This window comes from Peromyscus californicus, unplaced genomic scaffold (genome assembly GCF_007827085.1).
Source record: "Peromyscus californicus insignis strain IS unplaced genomic scaffold, ASM782708v3 Scaffold_16__1_contigs__length_79575227, whole genome shotgun sequence".
Classification (NCBI taxonomy): Eukaryota; Metazoa; Chordata; class Mammalia; order Rodentia; family Cricetidae; genus Peromyscus; species Peromyscus californicus.
In genome coordinates, this window is record NW_026294458.1 from 78,809,494 (window position 1) to 78,834,637 (window position 25,144).

Sequence of the window (25,144 nt, forward strand, 5' to 3'; positions counted from 1 at the left end):
GTTATGGTGTCATTAAGGAGGCAGTAAGATGGTAAAGAGGCAGTAAGTAGAAAGGGGAAAATGGCCCAGGGTGACAACTGCAAGCTGCCCACACATGTCACAGTGAAAATAGGCTATGGTTAAAAGAGGGATTAAGGATTAAAAGGATGGTGTCTAAAGACTGTGGAAAATGCGTGGGAGGGCTTGGAGTTAGCTATGAGATAAGCATGCCATACATATAGGAGAAGGAGGAGGGCTCCAGTGACACAGGCCAGCAGGCTCACAGGAAGCCCTTGAGGGCATATATATGTAGGGCATGACTGACCTTCTTGTATTCTGGCTTCTAAAGAGGCCAACTGTAGCACAGTAAATTGTACATCAGCATAGCTTCTAACAAGAAGTTTGCACTTGGGAGACCATCTCTGACCACCCCACAGAGAAGTCAAATATGAGGTGACCAAGAAAGACTGCAGTAACATCTTGATGGCAGTGATAGAGTCCTCTGCTATGGTAAAGTTACAAGCTGACTAATGTCAGAAGAAAGAGATTTCAGTATAATAACACAACTATAACACCTGCAAAGGTGTGTGTGTGTGTGTGTGTGTGTGTGTGTGTGTGTGTGTGTGTGTGTGTCTCAGAGGCTGGTAATAAAACTGGAAGAAAACCAATAGCTAGGGGATTGTCAGGATCAAAGCTGGAGTCAGAAGTGGATAGAATGGGGCTTCAACTACTTCTAACTAGGCAGGCAGAGCATGCACAGTGCACGATCATCTCCCTGGCTGGGCCAAAGGACATGCATAGAGTGTTTGGCCTGCCATTGGCTCAGCTCATTAAGTCCAGAGAATTAGTGTTCACTCTCCACAGAGATTACTTCAGCCTTTGTCCAGTTTTTGCCATAGCCCTATAAAAACTGTGAACAAGGGAAATTGAATGGCTTTACTTCCTCCTTGAAAACCCATGTCACTTCTCTTCTCTGGCAACAGTGAACCTGAGGTCACCTTTGCAGGTCCAGCTCTGATAATCAGAAATATGCGGCACCTTAGGTCCTTGGGCCAGGAATATTTATTGAGAGCTTTGGTAGCAAAAGAGTGTGTGAGTATACAGCAGGTGACAACTAGAGTCCAGAAGGTCAACCTATCAGAACTAAGGGTTTTGTTAGAGGAAACCATCATGCAAGATGTTATGGAATTACTGCCTTTTAAATGAATTGGCTGTTTCTTATTGTAAACTTCTTGTGCAATAACAGCTATGATTCTCCCCATTTACCATGCATCTCCATATTATGTGTACATGTAATCTCATGACTGCATCTCAATCTTATAGACAAAACTTCCCCTATAATTTGGGGGTAATTGGATAACTGTCCCCAGCTGTGTTTATTCTTCATTAGCTTACATCTGGCCAGGGCCATTCTCCGGACAAAAGTATTTCAACAAAGATATCTTTTTATCCAAGGACAAGGTGCACATAGATAAGAATTAGCTCATCTCACTTACAGATAAGAGAAAATGACCATTAACAATTAAATCCTCAACTCTTTACCTTCATCCAAGGTTATTTACACAAGACGATAATTTAAGAGATTTACTGCTCACATTTCTGGGATGATGTTCTAGCCACTTGCTAGTTATTGAGTTAAGGTAATTATTTCCCACTGACCAAAGGAGATTTCTGGCAAGGCCAAGCAGATGATAGGTGTCAAGCTTCAATTCTTGTGCAAATTAAATTTTAATCCTCCTCAGCCAGATGCTATTCCTAGATTTTCTCCTCAGCAATTACTCCAAGCAAAAGTGCTCTTACTAACCAAATGCTACAAGCTCTGGCATAGGTTGCTTAGCAACTGAGCATATGTCCCTTGCCCTTCCAGGGCTGCAGCTGGGAAGAGCAGGGAAAAAAATGGTGCTTTAGAAAATAAAGACAGTTTTACTTTCCTAGTGACTTATTGGCATTTATAGACCCCTAACATTCTACCTAGCCATTTCTAGATTATATTTTGAGCACTTAAATTACTTTTTAGAATTCCCTAATTGATCTTAGCCTTTAGTTGACCTTGCCAGAGAACTCCCCTTAGTCACTTCCCCCTTCCGGTTGTTAATCGAAGCTGACAATTGCTTTATGTGTGGATCCTTATCACCTCTCTCTGTGACCCTGAAAACTTTAAGCCTGGAATGGCACTGTTAAAGAATTACTGCTTGGTTATACATACCGGTTCCAACAACAGCATGGAAAGGAATTGATTTAGAAGAACAAAGATGAGAATGAAGATGGAGAGAACTAGATAGATATGAGCGAACAGCAGAAGGGACTGAAAGAAAAAGGAACTGAGAGGAGCTAAGTATGAGAACAGAGAAGAAGCTTTGTAGATGGAATAGATTAAGAAGAATAAAGAGAATGGACTAAAGAACTCAGTGTGCTTAGATTCATTGAATATCCCTCAGATTAGATCGTCAGCTGGTTGTTAGAATCTTCCATAGACCCTGGGAGAAAGCAATACACAACAACATGGATCCTGACTTTTTCGTCATCAACACAGAAGAAGCAATGTTTTGTGTTTCTTCAAATACATTTCGGCCCATTTCTTGGGAATTCTAACAACATGCACATTATCCTCGAACTCAGCAGTCTTTGCAGGAGCACTTCCATGGAGCATAAACTCACTCTTCTTTGCCCTCATCTAGGAGTCCCTGAACAACCTCTGCAGGCAGTATGAGGAGAAGGTGCGGCCCTGCATTGACCTCATCGACTCCCTGCGGGCCCTGGGTGTGGAGCAGGACCTGGCCCTGCCTGCCATTGCAGTCATTGGGGACCAGAGCTCAGGGAAGAGCTCTGTGCTGGAAGCACTGTCAGGAGTGGCCCTCCCCAGAGGCAGTGGTGAGAGCTCATGCTTATTGCCTTGCTAGGTTGTGGACCTGGGGTTCAAAGATAGAAACAGATCCATCCCAGTTTGGGCACAAGGCAGAATAAAGGTCAAGGTGGTCTTCATCCTTGACTGTGGGCAGACTTTCCCCTGAGCAGCCCTGCAGGTTCTTCCTCCTCTCACAAGGGCACCAGTCTCAGTGGTTAGGGCTCCACCCATGCAGCTTCTCAAGCCTTCCTTCAGCCTAAGTTACCTCCTTTCAGGCTCTGTATCCAACAGTCACTGTAGGTGTTGGGGCTGAGCCTATGTGCTGGGGGGTGGGGGCAGCTTTAGTCCATTGCACTGTCCCATTATCCATTTCAAGAGTCACCTAAAACCTGCAGTTTGCAGAAGCGATGACTAAGTGAGTCAGGTCCCTAGCTCCTTTCTTTGAGGTGACCATTCCCCTTGGAGAAGAGATTGGTGTCCTGGTTAGTGCTGCTGCTTAAACTCCATGACTGGCATGGTCATTGAGTGCTCAGGAAGAGGTCAAAGCGAATGTGTTCCAGGGACCCAGTGAAATACCTTGGATAGGCAGGAATTGGAAGGAGATCATATCAGGGGGCATGAGGAAGTGGCCTGAGGGATGGTGACCAGGATGCATGGGGGCTGGTGGGAGATGTCTGGTACATTAAAGGTTCCACCAGGGTCCCCACAGAGCTGAGGGTGCCACACTAGGAGGAAGCAGCCTGAAGTGGTTGGTGGCTTTTACCCCAAATGCATAAACATGACCTGGGTTCCTAATCCAAGAATATAGACCTGGGGTCATACTGGAGAGACAGCATGAGAGTGAGGCCAGATGTTTCCATTACCAGAGTCTCAGCAGATGAGTGTGTGTAAGTGTGTTAGTCTAAGGCCCTATAAGACACTGTGCTCACCAGACCACTGGGTTAATATGGACCTCATCTCCTAGGTATCGTTACCAGATGCCCTCTGGTGCTGAAACTGAAGAAGCTGGAGCAGGGAAAGGAGTGGATAGGCAAGGTCACCTATAATGACATCGAATTGGAACTCTCTGATCCCTCACAGGTGGAAGATGCCATCAACAAAGGTTGGTGTCTTGTTGTCTCTTATCCTCTGACTGCCTGTCAACACTGCCTGGAGTCAGAGGAGAAGTGTTGAGTTATTGTGTCAGGACCTTGTTCCAGCACAGAAAATGAAACCCCTTCAAACCGACTGCCACCCAGGACCCCAGGACAGAAGAGGCTTTGCATTCCTTTGGGTGGCTTTGGGACAGTACCTGGCAGAATGTCTTTCAGGAGGACATAGTTCTCTCCTGGATTCAGAAGGGTTTTTGTCTATGGTCACCTTTCCCTATGATCCTGGGAGGAACATTATTGTCACAGGAGCAAGTGGTGACAGAGAGGAAGCAGAGTGCCACAGGAAAGGACCAGAAATAAGACATATGGACCTGCTTGCAGTGACCTATTTCCTCTAGCATGGTTCCACCTACCAGCATGTCTATAAGCTCAAAATATGACCTGTTAGGGACCAATCCAAGTTTCTATATAAGATCCCCTTGGGTCACTGCATAGCCAAGGCATGCTTTCCCAGAGTTCCCTGGAATAAGATCCCCTCCATCTTCCCTCTAGTCTCCCCAATCCACCCAACCAAACTTGATTACACTTTCTTTTTCCTCCTCTCCAGGTCAGAACTTCATTGCTGGGGAAGGACTGGGGATCAGTGATAAGCTCATTAGCCTGGATGTCAGCTCCCCAAATGTCCCAGACTTGACCTTGATTGATCTGCCTGGGATCACCAGGGTGGCTGTAGGCAATCAGCCCGCAGACATCGGACGCCAGGTGAGACTCTAGACTCCACTCTGACCTACACTGGGATGCATGGGGCACTGAAGTATGACCAGGGCTATGTCTAAGAGGGACCTTGAGGATGTGGAAGTGAGACTGGATGACCAGGATTTACTACAGAGGGTTGCAGTCCATGGAAGACATGGCCTGAAGCAAGTGGATGGTCATAGCATCTCACTCTGGATCCTCTTTTCATAACTAGGACTCACCATCTTATTTCTTACAGATCAAGAGACTCATCAAGACATACATCCAGAAACAGGAGACCATCAACCTGGTGGTGGTCCCCAGTAATGTGGACATCGCCACCACGGAGGCACTGAGCATGGCTCAGGAGGTGGACCCTGAAGGGGACAGGACCATAGGTAGGAGAGTGGGAGGTAACAGTGGTGTTGGTTTGCCAGTGAGGACACATCCCCTGGATCCAGATGGACCAATCTTAGTACACACCCAGGATCCCACTGAGGTGGGAAGAAGTGACCCCTTCATCTTAACTCCCTGGTAGGAAAGACATGAGGAGTCATAGTTGGGCAAGCATGGGGAGGAAATCATATTTGCTGAGACTCACTGTCATAGGAGCCATGGTAAGGTCTACAGTGTGTGAGGATGAACGGTTGTTGTCTCTCTGGATAGTGGCCATGGAGAAGTGCCAGGAAGGAGCCTGCAGCTAATCAAAGGACTTTGTTGTTTTCAAAAGGCCACCTACACATATCTCTGTGGATGGGCTTCCACCCTGCATGATTTCTGTGGGCTTCATCTAAGGATGGGATCCTGTTGACCAGTGAGAGCTACACTTCCTGCTCTCTTGGTGTGTTTCCTCTGATTTCAGTGTCTGTCCTGCAGGGATCTTGACCAAGCCTGATCTGGTGGACAGAGGAACTGAAGACAAGGTTGTTGATGTGGTGCGGAACCTGGTGTACCACCTGAAGAAGGGCTACATGATAGTCAAGTGCAGGGGTCAGCAGGACATCCAGGAAAAGCTGAGCCTGACTGAGGCCCTTGAGAAGGAGCAAGCCTTCTTCAAGGAGCACCCTCACTTCAGGTACCACTGCCATACTGTGCTATGTAGTGAAAATTGCTTGTCAAGAAGACCTGACATGAGTTGTGTGTGTGCAACAGCCTGAGAATGATTTCACCTTTGGAACAACTGTAAAGCTTTCCTGAAAAGCCAGGCAATGGTGGGGCATACCTTTAATCCCAGCACTTGGGAGGCAGAGCCCAGGTGGACTCTCTGAGCTCAAGGCCAGCCTGGTCTGCTGGGTGAGATCCAGGACAGGCACCAAAACTACACAAAGAAACCCTGTCTCGACAAACCAAAAAGAAAAAACAAAAAAAGAAAAGAAAGAAAAAAATCTATCCTGAAAGAAATGAAATGCACTTAGTAGTCCTTAAAGAGTAATGAGTAGTTTAAAATAAAAAAAAAAAAGAGGAGGGGACTTCCAAAGTACCACAATCAAGTAGCACAGGAACTAGAATCACAAGTAGAACAGAGCAGAGGAAAAGCAGGAGACCCAGAACCTCACCATACCTTTGCTATGGCATAAAAACATCACTCAGCCATGCTAGGTGTCACATTAGCAGTCCATGACATAAACAACTTTTCAGTACCTGCAGTAATCTATGCCAGGCTCTTGCTCGACACAAAACCAAGGTCGGAGAACAATAGACATAAGTGATAAGATCTGAGCTTCCAAACACACTTGCTGATGATGGCTTAAATCCCACCAAGACCTTTAGGACTCCCTACTACAAGAGCTTTCTCTTTGAAAATGCTGTCCTAATCTTAGTGGGAACTATATGATTTCTTTCCATTTAGTATGCTGTTGGCTATAGTTTTTTGTGTATAGCTGTATACTGTTTTGATTTCTTTCCTTGTTATGGATCTGTCTAAACTGTTTATTTCATCTTGATTTAATTTTGTTATGCTGTATGCATCTAAAATTTAATCCATTGCTTTTAGGCTTTTCAGTTTCATTGAATAGAGGGTTTTTAAAGTATGTCCCTATTGCAATCTCTCTCCCTGCTCTCTCTGTCTCTGTCTCTGTCTCTCTGTCTCTCTCTCTCAACAGGGTTTCTCTCTGTAGCCCAGGCTTTATGAAACTTTGTAGAGCAGACAGGCCTTGAAGTCAGAGATCCATCTGTCTTCTCATCCCAAATGCTGGGATTGAAGGCATGTGCTGCAGAAACCCATAAAATTTTTGAAACTTTTTGATTTCCATATTTCTTCCTAGTGACAATCACCATTCAGTAGTGTGGTCTTTAGTGTTCTTAAGTCTGTGTACTGTCTATATTTTTTTTGCTACTGATATATTGCTTAATTCTGTTGTGTTCAGATAGAGTACAGGATGGTATTTAAATTGTCCCGTGTCTGTTGACACTTGATTTGTGTTCTAATGGGTGATACATTTTTGAGAAAGCTCCATGGTCTGCTAAGAAGAATGTGTATATGTGTATTCTTTAGTGTGTGGGTAGAATGTTCTATAGATGTCTGTTAGGTCCACTTGATTTCTTTTTTCTTTTCCTTTTTGTCTGTTTGTTTGAAAAAAGGTCTCTCTACCAATCTCAGGCTGTCCTGGAACTCACTATGTAGAGAAAGCTGTCCTCAAACTCACAGAGATCTGCCTTCCTGTGTGTGGGATTAAAGGCGTGCACCACTAGGCCAACTCCATTTGATTTCTGACATCATTTAACTGCCATGTTTCTCTGCTCAGATCTTGTCCACATAGCCTACCTATTGGTGTGAGTTGGGTATTGAAGTCACACCCTATGAGTGTGTTAGTCAATCTGTGATTTCATATTTAATAGCATTTTTAAATGAAATGGGTGGTTCTGTGTTTAGTGTCTATATGTACAAGATTGCAGTGTCCTCTTGGTAAGTATAAAGTATCCCCCCTTATCTCTTTTGACAGTTTTATGTTGAAGTCTACTTTATTAGAGATTAGAATATCTAACCTGTTTGTATCCTAGATTCATTTGCTTTTGCACCATTACCCTGAGGTCATGTCTTATCATTGATAGTAAGCTGTGTTTTCTGGAGGCAGGAAAAAGATGGATTCTATTTTCAGATCCAATCTCCTAGTCTCTCTTTATTGGGAACTTAATATTCAGAGTTATTATTGACAGATATATGCTAATTCCTGTCATTGCTTTTTGTTTTGTTTTGCTTGTTTTTGATTTTGTATTTTGAGACAGGGTTTCCCCTTGTAGTTCTGGCTGTCCTAGAACCCACTATGTAGACCAGGCTGGCCCCCAACTCACAGGGATTCCTGCACCACCACTCCTGGCTTTGTCATTTACTTTGTGGTATTCTTGGACCTCTTCTGATAGACTGTTGTAGTACTGCCTATTTATTCCCTGTGACTTCTTAGCTATGTTTATCCTTCTCTAGAGCCCTGTATTTCTTCCAAGGTCCACTGTAAAGCTGAATTAGCCGTCATAAATTCCCTAGATCTGTTTTTATCATGGAAGTTTTTATTTCTATATCAATTGTAATGGATAGCTTTGCTGGATATAATAGTCTGGGTTAGCAGCTATGATCTTTCAGAACTTGGAATACATCTTTCCAGGTCCTTCTAGTTTTAAAAGTTTCCTGTGTGCATGCCTTTAATCCCAGTACTTGGGAGGCAGAGGTAGGTGGGTCTCTATGAACTGAAAGCCAGCCTAGTCTACATAGTGAGTTCCAGAATAGCGAGGTCTATGTAGAGAGACCCTGGCTCAAAACAAAACAAAATTTCCATTGTTTCTATTCTACCACAGTTAGTTTGTTTAAATAAACTGACCAGTGTAGAAATTGGAGACCCAATAAGAGTAAGCTGTCACTCACAGGCAGGAAGAATTCTAACTCACCTATGACTTGTATCCTAAGGCAAAACAGTGTATTGTCTGAACACAGATTTTGGCAGCATAAGAATAGTGTAGCTCTACGCCTTTAAGAGTCCATGGCTTAAATCGTTTCTTGGACCAAAGAGTGTCTCCTCCCTTCACTTGCTCATCACACATATGCAAATACATGTCAGTGCCTTTGTATAAAGACCTGGATCTATATGTATTGTGTGTTTTCTTGTGTATTATATATGTGTTTATGTACTCATATGTACATCCTTTATGGACAGGTATGTTTACTTGAATGTATGATACGTGTAAGTATGAGTTTACTCACATCACACATTGAACGATGTGTTGCATACTTGCATGTGTCACATATAGAAGTATGTGCATGTGTATTCATGTGTATCACACATGGAATGAGGTATTGTGCTATGATAACATATCTGTGATCATGCATATATGTTTTGTGGAGAACAGATTTTACTCTGATTACTAATAAGCTGAGGAGGATCACTTCAGCCCACTGTAGATCTCCTAGCTGGTTCCCCTGTATCATTGTACAAAACCATCTCTGAGTACTCCATGAGTACCAGTCTCAAGGTACCCATTCATTGAAAGTACCCAGACTGGCCCAGGCCTCCCCACAGCAGGCTGCAGACTTGTGTTCTGGCTCAGTCTAATGGATCCTCTCTCTTGTTCCCCCAGTGTTCTTCTGGAGGATGGGAAGGCCACAGTGCCCCTTCTGGCAGAGAGACTGACCTCGGAGCTCATCTCACACATCTGTGTAAGCCTGGGTGGCTGTGTCTTCATAAAGCTGAACCTGGACTGGGAGGGTCCTGGGCACATGAACTGGTCAAGATCTCTTTGCACAGACATGTGGTATTTGGGAATGTGTAACTCCAGCATCAGAAGGAATTTGCTGGTTCTTGCTGCTGTCAACCCTTAGGTTCTAGGTGGCATAGCTGTGAGCTCCTCATTCTGGAGCTGATTTCAAAAGCTTGAGTTCAAACAGGTTCTTCAGATAGAAGCCATGTTCACTTTTCTCTGACCTGGTGTTTCAAATCACCTTAGTGATCTGGGGTGTTGATTATACTCAGCAAGGTGAATTAAGTGTCTAGAATTGCTTGAGAACTGGCTGTGGAGAGATGTTCAGCAGTGATCTTCCCCTGGGCTGTTCCTGTTTTCAAGGTATTCCTGCAGCTCCAGGATGTAGATGGAGATCAGGGTATCGGCAGGGCACTATGATCTTGTGTGACCCTCTATGGGCCCCTTTGATGCTGATAGACTAGGCCTATTCTTGCTGAGTTCAGTGCCTTGAGATGCCTGGGGACAGCAAAGTTATAGGAACCTTCCTTTGAAACAACAGTACCTGGCAGCTTTTAATCTGTTGAAAACAACACAAAAGTTTATGAGTCTTGTATTTTTATAATTTCCTCTATTTCAGAAGCTACTAGAAGGTGCTTTGTGACATTTCCCTGAAGAGAGTTCATGTCCCTAATACAGAGGGATGTATCTCTGGGTTGCTCTCATGATCAGTGGACAGGGTTGCATTCCAGAGGCAGGCATGGGCAAACCTGTTTATAAAGGGATGTTTCTCAAGTGCTGCTCTGCACCAGGGAAATATCAGGACTTCAGAATGCTTCCCGTGTGTCATGGTGACTCTGTAGAGCAGGCTTGGGGCCTCGTTTGCATTCCCAGTCTGTATTTCTATGTCCCATTCACCTCTTTCCTTTTCAGAAAACTCTGCCGTTGTTAGAAAATCAAATAAAGAAGTGTTACCAGACTACAAGTGAGGAACTGCAGAAGTATGGTGCAGACATACCAGAGGATGACAATGAGAAAACTTTCTTCCTGATTGAAGTGAGCATTGTCTATTGTTCTGGGCATGATAACTGCATCACTGTCTACACAGGAATCTCTTTCTGGTGTTCTTCAGATCTCATGACTCCAAGGCTGATAGAGATGCTTCCTGTCCATTTAGTGTTAAGAAGGGAGTCAGGATAAAGAGTATGGTTGAGTGTAAGGTGGAGCTTGGAGGGGGCATTTTCATTTCATCCACACTGACAGAAGAGTTCTCCCTAAGGATCCCAAAGGAAGAGGAAGAAGGGAGGTATTTCTTGCTCCCAAAGTCCCTCCCTTAATACTGTTCTGCTGGGCCCATGAGGAGGAAGTGGCTCACCCACCTTCAGGACACACATGTCCTTTTACTACATTGACCCCATGCTTGAAAGATTTCTGCTGATCCTGATGTTTTTCTTCTTGACAGAAAATCAACACTTTTAACCTGGACATCACTGCCATAGTACAAGGGGAGGAAAATGTGGAGGAGGGAGAATGTCGCCTGTTCAACAGGATCCGAAACGAGTTCTTATTGTGGAGTAAGGACATCGAAAAAAATTTCCAAAATGGTAAGCATCTTGTCTAATCTGGGTTGCCATCCTTAACAATCATACACTCCATTGTTACAGACAATAGGAGACCATCACTCACACTTTGTGGTGCTAAGAAGTCTCAGGATAAGGCACCAGAAAATCAGGTAACTAGTGAGGTCTCCATCTCTGCCCCCAAGATGACACCATCTATCCTGGTCCTCATGTGTTAAGGATGAGAGACAGTTTTCTCTGGCATCTGTTATGAGCACACACACCCTCTGTGAGGATGGATCTATCATGTCCTACTAACTTCTTAAATTCCACCTTTTCAGTGCCAGTATACTAGGAATGAAGTTCAACTTACAAACTTCAGAAATACACCAGATAGGGAACTGTCAACAAACCAAAGTACAGGTGCCAGCAAAGTCCAACTTGGTGAGCCAATGAGTTTTCTTGGGTTGATTTCCAGGAATATGGGTGAGGAGTTACTTACAGGCATAGAAATGACTCAAACACAGCTGTAATCTCAGAGCCCACTCAAGTATGGATGATGGCTCATGAAATCTGGAGCACAGGGCACAGACGCAAGCAGCCTAACAGGTTGGAGAAGTAGTTCTGGGTAGTTCAATTGATCTGAGCCTCTGACAGGAAGCTTGATTGGTCTCTGCTTCTTCCTGGGATCTTGGCTTATCTGAGAGTGAGTCTCAGCAGTCCCTATTGTTTATAGACACTTGGGGAGAAGGCTTGGTGAATCTAGTTAGTTTCAGGGACACTCTGGAGTCACTGAGTTGTTGACTTCCTGAGTTTAAGGAGCTTCCCAGGAGGATGTAGTTGTTTTCATCTCCTTTCTAACTTCCTGTGCCTTCAGGAGCATCCCTCCAAAATGTAAAGTTTTAATCTTGGAGGAAATTGCTGCCTGTCCAGTGCCTTTATCTTGGGGCATCTTAATACATTTCTTTATGACAATGAGAGGATGATACAAGTGCAGGCAGCACCCCACCTCATCTTCATAGCTTCAAAACCTGAAGCAGAGAGGAAGTTCTACAAACCTGTTCTTTGATCACGTTTGTGCTGAGAAAGCTGCCACAGTGGAGGGGACTTTGTCTTCCCACAAGGGGCTTGATGAGAACATCAAATTGACTTGAACCAACCAGAGGTTTTGAAAAACAGCATCCTTGGCTGTGCAGTACAGATGTACAAAGTAGAATGTTCTATCTATTGCAGCTATTGTAGGTGGTGAGGTTGGGTAGCAATGTACCTTTGTAGAGACCCTTATGAGACAATTATTTAAAGTGTGCGACTCCCCAATGTCCCAACTGTGCCCACCATTCTGCTGTACTCAACAACACAGATGAGGCTGACACTATAGACTCTGTAGTGTTTCCTCATCCAGGGAAGAGTCAATGTTCTGTTTCAAAACTTAGAAGTGCCTGCCATTATATCTGATAGAGGATGGCCTAGAGACCAGAATATGAAGCAGTTTTAAAAATCCAAGGTACAACAACTGAATCCAATTAGAAAATGGGCAAAACACTATAAAGATGTTTTTCCAAAAAGAAGATGTACAAATGACTAACAAAACACTCAAAGGCTGCATGGCCCGTGGGCATCAGAGATGCAAATGAAAACACAGGGATAATTCCTGTCCCAGCCCCTAGGGAAGTTAGAATCAGAAAGGCAGACACTGGCAGGTGCTGGAGAAGAGGCAGGGAAAAGATAGCCCTGGTCACTGCTGGGGAACATGAAATGGCACAGCTGCTGTGGGTTACAGCAGTGAGCCCTCAGAGAGGCAAACACAGGATGCCCACTTCCACTCCTTTTCCTCTACAATAAGAAAAAAGTCAAACATGCAAGTCCTCTTACCCTGAACCTGGTGTCTTCTCCCCATGTCTTCACAAATCCTTTACTCTGGATATTTACGTGTCCTTGTCAGCCCCTGTAAGGACAAAAGACACAGTGGATTAGAGAACACCCTAAGAGACTCCTTTCTACTTAGTAATTTCTTTTAAAAACCTTCTCTGCAAGTAATCCCCTCCTGAGGTGCTGGGTGATTAGGACCACAGCACAAGCATTATCAGGGAAGCAATTCAGCTCTTAGCATCTCTCAGTGGATTATATTAACCCAAGAAAGGAACAGAAGGAGTACAGATACAAGGTATAAGGCTGGTGAGCATTGATGACAGGATACTGAGTGAAAACCAGCAGACCAGTCACAGTGGCCTGTAGTATGTGATTACTCAGAATACATACATGGTGTAGACAGAAGCAGAGCAGGGGCTGCAGGGTTGGAGAGAGGGCAGAAAGGGAGGCACTGACTGCTGGTGAATGCAGCAGATCCTGGAGGTAACAGAAACTTCACAGAATCAAGGGTTAAACTGTGGAGCTTGACTCACAACTCTGAATATATTAAAAGTCTTCTTTAATGAGCTAAGTTTTCTTTTAATTAAAAATATTCTGATGAACTGGATTGATGGCTCAGTGGTTAGGTACACTGGCTATTCTTCCAGAGGACCTAGTTTTGATCCACAGCACCCATAAGGTGACTCATAACCATCTGTAATCCATGGGATCTGATGTTTCTCTGACCTCTGGAGGCACAGTATGCACATTGTGCACAGACATTCATGCAGGCCAAACACCCATCCATATAAAACGATAAAATAAAAAATAAAAACAGCTAGTTCATCACAAAGGAAGCTGGGGCCATCTGAGTCTGCTGCCCATGTCCAGTATTGGGGAGAGGGACTAAGTGTTTTCTGTCATGAACAGGGAGGTCAGGTCATACTGGGGCCATCCAGGTGCTCACTAGTCCTGTCCTTTCCTGCTGAGGGATACCCCCCTCCCACTCAGCTCTTGATGCCATCTAGAGGCCACAGGACCTGTGAGCCATGTGCTCTGTCTCTTATTTTTTGGTCAAACCCAGCTGGATTCATTAACCCACACACTCAAGGTCTTTTTGAGGCCATGTCTTCCCTTGGTTTCTACATGTTAGATTCTGCTGTGGTCTGTGGCTCTGAGCTTGCCTTTTGCCTCAACTGAGGGAAGTAGCCTTGAGATTTCATTCTTCTCTGTAACCCCAAATATTTTCCAATTTGCAGATATGTGTTTGCCTTGTTTTACCTCAGTAAATTCAGTAAGATCAGAATGGATTTGTTTAGGAAAATTTGCAAGATGGTTTTTTAAAAATAGCTAATAGTCACCTCCTATTTTAGGTTATGATACATTATATAATGAAGTCTGGAAATTTGAAAAGCAATATCGAGGCCGAGAGCTGCCAGGGTTCGTGAACTACAAAACATTTGAGACCATCATAAGAAACCAAATCAAAGTCCTGGAAGAGCCAGCTGTAGACATGCTGCACAGGGTCACTGGTGAGTGCTATACAGGGTCACCAAGAAATGTTTCTGTTGCTCTCAGCCATTTTATTTCTGGGACTGGGGACAAAGATAATGCTGACCCCAGAACTGTCCTCTAGGGCTGGTTCTAGGTAGGCATTCTGTGCTCTAGATGCCACTGTGGTGTTCAAGAATTCAGTCCATTCTCACCCCATGGGCACAGGGATTTGCTGTCAGAGGGCAGAGTCACCTAACCTTTTTGGCCCTTATCACAATCATGTAAGGAGCACAATCAGAGTCCTTCATGTAAAGTGATGACCACCCTTAGCCTACAGCTCTATTTCTATTAAAGAGAGTTCTCTAGAATCCTGAGTGTACCTCCTTCTTTATTGGGGAAAGAGGAGGAAAAGAGAAGGGAGGAATGTAGCAGGAATCTTAAAGAGTCTTATTAATAAAATCAAACTTGAGGCCAGTTACTGGGGTGAATGCTGGAAGATCAGAGAAGCAAAGCAAGCCACAGCTACCTCACCTCACCAGTTTCTCAGCTGATCCTGTTTCCTCAGACTGGAAGCCTCTGAGTCCTTATCCAAATGAACCTCAGCTGAACTGCTTCTCAAAATCCTGAATGCTTAACCAGCTAAAAGCTTCTAGTTTCTGGTCTTCACGCCTTATAAACCTTTCTGCTTTCTGCCATCGCCCCCTGGGATTAAAGGCTCACTTTCTGGAATTAAAGGCGTGAGTCACCATGCTTGGCTTTATCCTTGAATACACAGAGATCCAGGTAGATCTCTGCCTTGGAATGCTAGGATTAAAGGTGTAAGTGCCACCATTTTCTAGCCTCTGTATCTAGTAGCTGTTCTGTTCTCTGAACCCAGATAAGTTTATTAGGGTGCACAATATTTTGGGAAATACAATATCACCACAGAGGAGGAGAGCACCCACCTCCCTCACCCCTGCCCTAGTTTGCATCTACACAGAGTGAACACATCTTAACCACTTACTATGTTAAACTGTTTTTTTTTCTCTCTTCAATCAGAAATAGTACGAGTTGCCTTTTCCAGTGTTTCTGAAAAAAATTTTGCTGAGTTTTTTAACCTCCACAGAACTACCAAGGTAAAACCAAGTGTGTATTATTATTAAAGCATAATGTATATAATGGTAGAGAACAGATGTTTTGGTATGAGACTACTTCTTCTTTCCTGTGCTGGTTTGGAAGAGGCTTAAGCTCCTGCTTGAATCTTGTTGATGAGGGCACTGGTGCCGTCTGGCTAAAGTAGGAGCAGGGAGAAGAAGGAGAAGTGGGGAGGAACAGAGATGAATGCTGAAATCCACAGTACTCTGTCAGGGAGGCTCACAGGGCCATGTATAGGATGACACTCCTGACATTGAGTGAAAGTTGTCAGATGTGGGGCTCAGGGGTGACATTGAAATGGATTGTGGGAAGTAAGATATTTATTAGAAGGGTTGTTAGTGCCATGGGCAGACAGATAGACATACAGCCAGTCTACCAGTGACTCTGAAGAAAGTCAGGCCCCAGGACCAGAGACACTCTGGCACGGGTCTGAAGAGGAATCAGGCCCACAGAATAGATTCAGGCTCCCTTCTTGTAAGTCTCTGAGGAAGGGGAAGGTTTTACAACTCTGTAGCCAGGCTCTCTGATATCCGAACATGCATAAGGGAAAGAGGGGGAATGTGGCCACCAGTATTCAGCAGATGATACCCATCAGTAGCCTTTTGATGTCTTTGATATGTGTGATGTGCCTTAGAAAACTTATTTCCCAAGACAAGAAATGAATCCAGGTATCTGGGATCCTGTTTGCTTAGTAGGATAGCTGACACTCTGTGAGGCTGAGGAAAGGGAAGGACTAGTGGAGTCCCAGGGCCAGGGTAGCAGTCTGGGCTGGTTTCTAACAGTTAGGATGCCAAGTGTGAAATTGTCTGTTTAGAGGGACACAGCAGAAAAGAGGAAATGCCTCTACCTCCATAGGGTCTGACATGGCTAAGAAACTCAGCCCCTGTCCAGGCAGACAGGGCCTGTGCAGGTGGCCACTGGCTCTGACATTCTCCAGCCTGGGCCACAGCTGGGATGTATCATGGGTCTGTGTTCCCAAAGTGGAAGCAGTGAGGCCTCCCTGGAAGGTATGGTAAATGGGAGGTGCAGCTGCAGACATACCCTGCACCAAGCTTTGCATGTATTATCCCTGCTATGGTCAGGTCAGGATCCTCTCTAGACAATGGCTGTCCTCCATGGCTGACCTGAAATCCCAGGACACGAGATCCATAGGAGGTGACTGACCTAGACTGAGCCCTTCTTATCTTTGCACACTCTCTGGTGGAAGTCATCTTCTTAATGTAGATGTTAAAGTGTCTAAAAGAGCAGGGAGAGTGGTTGTGTCATGGCTGATAATCCATACAGGTTATTCACCTAGGTTTTTCCTTATGTCTCCTCTTATTGTGACCAAATATCTGGTAAGAACAACTAATGAGTGTTACTTGGGCTCTTGGTTTGAGGGGATACAGTCCATTGTGTCTGGGAAGGAGTAGGAACATGAGGCAGCTAGTCACATTGCCCTTTTCAGAAAACAGATGAGTGCTGTGTTCAGTAGCCCAAACTATATAGGATAGCATTGTCCACCTTAGCCTGGGTCTGCCCCCTCACTTAAACATCTCTGGAAATACCCTTACAGACATGCTCAGAGACAAGTCTCCTGAGTGATTCTAACCCTAGTCAAGGAGCTGGAGCGAAGACTCAGTGGTTAAGAGTGCTTAAAGCTCTAAGAGGACATCAGTTCAATTCCCAACACCCACACCAGGTGGCTCTAACCATTTGAAACCCCAGTTCCAGGGGATCCAGTACTTTCTTCTGGCCTCTGTAGGCACTTGCAGGAATATGGTACACACAAATGTATGGGACACACACGTGCACACACATACATAAAATAAATAAACAAATCTTTAAAAATAAATCCACTCAAGTTGACACTAAATGTTGACCTTTAAATAAGAGGCTATTCACACCTAGCTCAGGCTTCCTGTGGTTTCCACCCTCAGTTCTGGGTGTAACATAGATGTACTGAGCAAGAGGATACAGGGAATACTCCTGGGTAATAACTGCTTTTGTTTCTGCTGGTTGACCAGATGCCTGTCGACCTGTTGGGTGTCCTTTGTTCTTACTCCATGGTGAGCATTTCTTGATGACTGGTAGGTTACATTTCTCTTTCCTTATAGTCCAAACTTGAAGACATCAGATTAGAACAAGAAAAGGAAGCAGAGAAGATGATCCGACTTCACTTTCAGATGGAGCAGATTATCTACTGCCAAGACCAACTTTACAGAGGAGCCTTGCAGAAGGTCAGAGAGAAGGAAGCTGAGGAGGAGAAGAATAAGACAAAGTCGAGTGCCTATACTTCCTCTCAGTCTCAAGCTTCACAGAACTCATCCATGGCTGAGATCTTTCAGCATCTGGACGCATACCGCCAGGTAAATGTGTGACCCCTTTTGAACTGGGTGTCAGGCCATTTATTCCCTTTGTTTCTGTGTCTCTCTGTGTGTAGGATATGGATCTGCAAGGAGGCTTCAGGACAGCTCAGTCCTGCAGTTCTGAGTGATCCTCTGGGAAGGGTTTGTAATTCATTCATATAAACAGGTAGTTTAGAGCCACATACACCTGCCTTTTATGGTCCTTGTGATCCTGGCTGTGTGATTTAGATTCTCAGAATATCAGCTTTCTACTCTGTATGTTGTTTGTTTTTGCTCTTTTTGGGGTGCCCACCAGCCAGCTCCCAAATAAATCAAACACAGAGGCTTACTCTTAATTATAAGTGTCCATCCAGCCTTAGCTGGCCTATTTCTAATCAGCTTTCCTTAATTATAAATTTTTATGTCTGTCTTTTGTCTCTGGGCTTTTACCTTTTCCTACTTCTGTAACCTTACTTTCAGTCTTACTCTGTTTGCTGTGTAGCTGGGTGGCTCAACCCTGGACTCCTCCTCCTTCTCTGGCTACTTCTTTTTTCCTCCCAGATTTTGCCCTCCATATATTCCCTCTGCCTGACAGCCACACCTATTCTTTCTCCTGCCTTGCTATTATTGGCCAATCAGTTCTTTATTAGACATCAGTGTTTTACACAGGCACAGGTACACAGTTTCACAGAGTTAAAAGCAACATAAACAAAAGAAACACACCTTAAAATAATATTTTGCAACATCTCTAAGATATGGTTTCAGCATCCCAAGCACCTGTAATGGAGTGTGGGGCCCTTAGCACAGTGTTGGGAAGCCATGCACTCATCAAGTGGAAGCCAGGTCCTGACATCTGTTTGGTGGGGCACACATCATGTAATCCAGGTATAGCAAGTCCTACTCAGCCAAAGCCACAGGCACCTGGAAGCAACCACATAGAAGAAGTCATAGTGACCTTCTAATGTACAGATATCTGTCACTGGCTGCTAGAAGGCCAGCTTTTTCATGTGGGCTCCTGGATCTTATGGCCATGCACCTGTAGATATTAGGTTTTCTCTCTGCTTCTGGGACACTGACAATTCCAGGGACTTCAACAAGTGGGATAGTAGAGATTTTATCCTTCCTGCCTGGCTTGTTCCTCAGAGCATAATGTCCTCAATGTAACTACATGACAAAGCATGATTCAGGACTTTTTTTTCTGCAAAAATAATCCTTTCCTTTTAGTCAAGACCATATTCCCTCCGACCAAAGGCAGAAACATCTGGATCTCTGGGGTCTCTATGCCTTCTATTATCCCCCATCTCTGAACATCACTCCTTCCCATTGGTCTTTGGAGACAGGCCTCACCCAGGTTGTCTGTGGTTAGAGAACACATAGCCTGTTTCCTGCCATGACTCAGGGTTGTGCCTAAACTGTGACCAGCTGCTCATCACTTGCCAGGCATCTTCTAACTCTGATGTCTTGTGACACATCTGCTTAATCATCCCCAGAGGGCTGTAGTCGTGGTAATCTTGTATCCTAAAGAAGGAAAATGAGAGCCAGAGAGGCTCCAACCTTGGGAAACCACCAGCATGTGTCATCTAACTCAGAGAGCAACCTGTCTGAGGGGAATGGGGCTGACAGCTAAGAGAGAGGGTGGAGCAGGTGAAGTTTGACTTCCTTCAGGCAGCTCGTTTAGGACTCTGACTGCTCTGCTTCCCTGCTGCCAAGAAGCCTGGGTCTTAAGGACAGGCAAGCAATGTTCTCAGCCAAAGGATCAGCCATTTGGAAATGGAGGTGGAGTGTCTCTGTGGACTCCGTTCCAGTACATATTACTCTTTTCCATTGAAACCCATTTGATTGATGGTCAGGGAAAGTGGTGGGATCCAGAGGCTAGCAGACACCTTGGACCTGCTCTGCCAGGACACTGAGGGGGATGAGGCCTGTACCTGCCAGGATCTCACTACTTAGAGATGACCTGGTATCAGGTTCCCTGTGCCTCTCCCTCAAGTCTTCTGTTTCTCCCTCTTCCAGGAAGCTCACAACCGCATCTCCAGCCACATTCCTTTGATCATCCAGTATTTCATCCTGAAAATGTTTGCTGAGCAGCTGCAGAAGGGCATGCTCCAGCTCCTGCAGGACAAGGACTCTTGTGGCTGGCTCCTGAAGGAACGCAATGACACCAGCGAGAAGAGGAAGTTCCTGAAGGAGCGGCTGTCAAGGCTGGCCCAGGCTCGCCGCCAGCTAGCCAAATTCCCTGGTTAAGCTGGCCCTGTCCTTCTCTGTGTATCCTGGACAGCATTTCAGGGACAGAAGGGCTCCTGCCTTTCTGGTAGCTATTCCACCACGCTTTAGCCTCTGACCTGGTATTGTTGTTAGCAATCAGAAGCAAAGGGAAACTCTCTGCTCACTCTAAGATCAGGAAGGAGAAAAGGCTCTAAAACACAGGATATAGATGGATAGAGGATGCTACTTTTTTGATGTGACAATGGCTTCACACTAAGAACCTTTCCCACCTTGGCCTCTACCTTCTCAGCACCCTGTTTTAGTGCATCCTTCCAGGAGGGAGCTACCTATTACATTCATTCCTAATAAACCACTTTTGACACTTCTCTGACTCACTTTGGATTGGTGGAAGGGGTTTTACAGGACTGCAGGGGATAGAAGGCAAGTGGTAAATATGTGGGCCACTAAAGCCAACTCCCTTCAGGAATTGGGTACCAAAGAGAGTGTACCTCCTAGGAACTACAGCAAATGGAGACAAGCTGGAAAGAGAAATAGTTGAACACTTGCATTCTTTGTGCACAGGCACTGGCTACAGGGAATGTAAAGCAGTTTCATTGTCAGCAGAGGCTGTAGGAAGCTCTGCACACCCACCCAGGGTAGGACCAGGTCAGCTGAGGGACAATACCCTCCTTACAGGAGAACTGCAGAGTCCCTTTGTGACTGGGAGATGAGTGGACACAAGCCTCACCATCAGACTGAATCTCCTAGAACTCAGCTCCAAATCCACACAGTACTTCCTGCCTTCAAGGTTAAGAAGCCTTGGGTGGAATCACAACACTATCTTGGGACAGATGCCCAATTGAGGTCCTGACACCAGGTCCGTTGAAGGAGCACTAAACCATCAGTAATGCCAGAACCAGAAAGGAGAAGACAAACATGGCAGGCAGGGGGAAGAGCAAGGAGCTGAGGGACATTCTCCAGGAAATGTGATGAAGGACATGGGGAGCAGAGTCCTTTTCATAGACTTCCAGAAATACTGTCTCAAGAACTGCCTGCTCCCTGGGAGTGCTTTAGACCAGCTGCATAGTCACCCTATCCCCTCCCAATAGACCCCACCCTAAATGTCTTCTGACCCTTGAACCTCTATCATCTCTGACTTAGGAGGTTCTAGAATATGCTCACAAGAGGGATGCTAGGAAGACAACGGCCACTTCCCAGTTCCAAGGTCTGGGATGAATGACATCAAATGGCCTCACCAGGGCTGACTGACTACTTACTATTGCCATGGTCACTGGAGTTTCCAGAGGCTGTCCATTAACCTGAGCATGAAGTACTTGAGCCTCCCATCACAGAGATTCCTGGGAAGGTAAAGTGGGCAGCTAGTTTAAACATCTCTGGCTCAAGTGTGTGTTCCTCCAGTTAACACAGTCTTGACATCTTGTCCTGGAGAGTAGCCCAGTGCCTAATGCCTGAGGCCATAATTATGATTTATTCCCAGATCCCTCCCATGTATATCCCCAACCTAGCTCCATCTTCCAGGCATATTAGATGCTGATGGACCAGAAACTGTCAGAAGAATCCAAGTATCAGAAGTACTTTGCCTGGCTGCACTGGTTTCCTGGATATATATAGAGTGTGAATGGCAGGCAAGAATCTATGCTATAAAGAAGGGAATTTAAGGGGAGGTAGTCTGCTAGATGTGATTCTCCCAAAGGACCAGGAGGATGTTCCTTTTGTGCCATGAAAAACAAGTGTCTGGGCTCTATCCCTGTGATCAGAACCCAGAATGTGAACTCTAGGACACCTCTATGAGATTCTAGCACTGGGAGAGACCAGGCTCAGGCCACAGCTCACCAGTGACCCCAGGATGACAACTATGTCCCAGCTATTGTCACCTGCTATGTGACACCTGCCTGGCATACTCCTCTCAATAATGCTAGAACTTGCTCTTCTCCAGGACCCTCACTCTAGGAAGGGTGAATATTATAGACTGGGCCTTAGTGATTATTATAAAGTGGGATGTTTAGTGCAATAAAGTGAGGTCTAGACAGATAAGAACGGGCTGCAGTGGAATGCCTCAGTTTTTCAGAACACAAGGGATGGTATCCTGTGGGAGCTGAAACCATCTTGTGTGATGGGAATCCATATGAACCTTGTATTGAAGGCCTTGTGGACATGATGTTGTCAATGATGGGAGCCTTCTACTTTCTATAAATCCTCTGTAAGTGGAACAGACACTTGGCACCCCCAGGCAGTAGACCCCCACAGAAATTCTGGTCTCAAGGAGGTAAGTTGATGTGAGTATAACCCAATGACAGGTGACAATGAGCCTGGGAAGAGCACAGCTGTGGTGCTGGCTTATCAGATCCTTTATTCTTCTCCCAGGGAACCTGCCCTGGTATCCAGGTCAGGCTGTGTTCCCACTTCTGCCTCAAGTACCACCACTGCAAGTTGATGCACTTGGGATGAACCAGCAGCTCCCTGGGGGATTTCTAAGCCTTCTTTCCAAGTACAAAAATTAAAGCCCTTGCCAAACACTGTACCCACCCAAATGAACCTGGGCCACATCACACCATATAGCCAATCATCTACACGGTGATTGGATGGAGTTATACCAGGCAAGTATGCCTCTGGAACCACAGCCTTGGCCTGAATGGAATATAGCTTGGAAATCAGGGACCCATATCTGGGGAGAACCCCAGGAATATGATTTCTAGGCAGGACTGTCAATTCCAAACTCAGCCAACTAATGATCATTCAAGGCTGGGTTTATCTCCTTGGCCAGCTATGAGAAGCTGCCAATGTTGATTTTTCACTCTAATGAAATGCTTGGTTAATTTATGCTCAGAAAGTCAATGGTGTTTAACTACACCAACATCAATGTTTCCCTCATCTGGTTGCTTTTAGCTTTATCTTTCAAGTGAAGTCAGCATCTTTCACAAATGAAACCAGCCTAGGATGAAATATTCTAACATGCAAAAGGAAATATCCCAGCTCTGAATGGACATCCCCCAATGAAGGCCAGCAGCTGGTGTTTTGCTGTTCTAGCACACACTGGGGCCCTAAATTGGCTTTTAGTGTGTTTGCACTTTCATAATTTTGCTGTCTTACAGTGTTGCATATCTGTGATGCATCCTCAGTCCAAGAAGACAGAAGCATCTAATGGGAACATGTTTGTGAAGGTTTGTTCAGGCTGAGCTATGAGGCTGATGCTAGAGGAGTTGGTCACAGTTCAGATTGCAAACCTCTTCCCACTCTACACTCAGGCAATTGTATGACACATACAGCAACAAAGTTAGATTAGCTGAAGTTACCTCTGCCCCAAACAGAGACTTATATTGATGAGCAAAGTATGGAGTAGGAAGATGATAAAAGTATGTGTTGCTTGAGTTTTCCTGCCTGGCCCACAGTCAGGACAAATCTCTCTCACCCACCAGTCCCACAGCCTCTCAGACCCGACCAAGTAAACACAGAGACTTATATTGGTTACAAACTGTATGGCCATGGCAGGCTTCTTTCTAACTGTTCTTATAGCTTAAATTAATCCATTTCTATTAATCTATACCTTGCCACATGGCTCGTAGCTTACCGGCATCTTCACATGCTGTTTGTCATCATGGCGGCTGGCAGTGTCTCTCTGACTCAGCCTTCCACTTCCCAGGTTTTTCTCCTCCTTGTCCCGCCTATACTTCCTGCCTGGCCACTGACCAATCAGTGATTTATTTATTGACCAATCGGCAACACATTTGACATACAGACCATCCCACAGCAAGGATGAGATGTCAGGACCTCCCTCTCTTAGAAAAGTTAGCACATGCAAAGTCACTGTGGTGTATTATGACCAAAGAACAACAGAATGCCAGGACTAGACATATAAACAAATTCTATAAAGACATAAAATATAAACATTGTAGTATAACAGAATTTAAATGATAATGGCAGCAGCTTTAGCTTGAGGATTTTTCTTGGGTACTCTGACCATTAAGAGTCAATAATTTATTGCTTAGTAATGGCAATATGCCAGGGCTGCCTTGAAGATTTTGTTTTGGTCTAGTACACTTGAAGCAACCAAAGCTACCACCCTGAGAGCAAGCTGTCAGATGCCTCTAGATTCTTAAAAATTGGTTATGGGTTAATGAGTAAAACGTTATCTCTGTTCATCAATGATGTCAAAACTTGGAAAATTATTGGAAATGATATCTCTTTTCTGACATAGTTCTTTTTGATGACAAAAAGATGAGCAAGAAAAAGTAAAACAAAAATGATATGATCTGTATTTTGAAACATCATGAATCTATCCCTGCTTACTAAATTTTGTATAAATAAAAAAGCACTCTGGTTGCTAGTGAGCCAGGGTTGCAAGATTCTCTCGGCAATCATGCATGGCTCATTCCTTCCCTTGCCGACTCCTTACATCCTCTGGTGTAAACTGTCTACTCCCAGGGATGATGCCTGGCAAACACAGTCTTGCCAAAATATCCGGGCAAGTCCTGGAATTGAGGGATAGTCAATTATCATTCTGTGTCTGGGATTCACTCTCTACAATATATCATTCATCAAGGCTTCAGAATGGTGCCTTGTACCTAGCATCGTATGAGTTTTAGTTATGAGAGATGAAGCACAGCCCTGTACCATTTAATATGTTTAGGGATATGAAATTCTGCTTAGATGGCTGCCTAGGGATTTTTTTAAATTCTGGGCAGAAATAACAGATAGATAGGAGCCATTTCTATTAACACTGACACCCCAGGTTCCAGCGGCTCACCAGCTGAGCATCTAAACCCAAAGGCCTCAGATTCTCAGCCTGGAGACTAGTGGTCTATGGCTTTCAGACATGGAGGCCTAATGCTTCAGGTAATAATGTCAGGGGTTCACTATCTTGGGATCTCATGGCAGGGATTTATTGTGTGTGCAAAACAGGGCTTAATCTGTGGGTCTAGAGGCACACAGGGGCCAGTACTGCAGCTCCTGAGCCCCAGTGTGGGAACTTTCAGCTCATTAATCCTTGGTGGCTCTTGAGATCTTCTAGTGCAGGCACCTGCAATCCTTTTAGCTTAGTCTTGTGCTTTATCTCTCTAAAGCCACTTGTCCTCCATAGTCACAACTGTCATAGTCTGAGTAGCTCAACCTGGAGAGTGTGCTTCCAGGACTCTGAAGCTTTCAACTGCTCCTTAGATTTGCCACTCAGAACTTCAGGTTTGGGGCCCTCAGCTCAAGATGACTCTAGAACACTTAGCTACCTCTTCATCTTGGGACTTAGGG

The 25,144-nt window shown here is 44.8% G+C and overlaps 1 protein-coding gene across 2 annotated transcripts in view; it reads left to right on the plus strand.

Moving 5' to 3' along the window:
• The window catches only part of LOC128112301 (interferon-induced GTP-binding protein Mx2), a 29,997-nt gene extending 9,730 nt beyond the window's left edge, over nt 1–20,267 (plus strand). For both annotated transcript variants that reach the window (XM_052741340.1, XM_052741341.1), the window contains 12 exons: nt 2,658–2,850; nt 3,789–3,926; nt 4,523–4,677; nt 4,910–5,048; nt 5,527–5,725; nt 9,217–9,295; nt 10,249–10,371; nt 10,778–10,919; nt 14,096–14,254; nt 15,255–15,331; nt 17,447–17,698; nt 19,691–20,267. In XM_052741340.1, the coding sequence (XP_052597300.1) occupies nt 2,658–2,850; nt 3,789–3,926; nt 4,523–4,677; nt 4,910–5,048; nt 5,527–5,725; nt 9,217–9,295; nt 10,249–10,371; nt 10,778–10,919; nt 14,096–14,254; nt 15,255–15,331; nt 17,447–17,698; nt 19,691–19,921 (1,887 nt within the window). In that variant the 3' untranslated portion in view covers nt 19,922–20,267. The remainder of the gene's footprint in view (nt 1–2,657; nt 2,851–3,788; nt 3,927–4,522; nt 4,678–4,909; nt 5,049–5,526; nt 5,726–9,216; nt 9,296–10,248; nt 10,372–10,777; nt 10,920–14,095; nt 14,255–15,254; nt 15,332–17,446; nt 17,699–19,690) is intronic.
• Nucleotides 20,268–25,144: the final 4,877 nt, after the last annotated feature.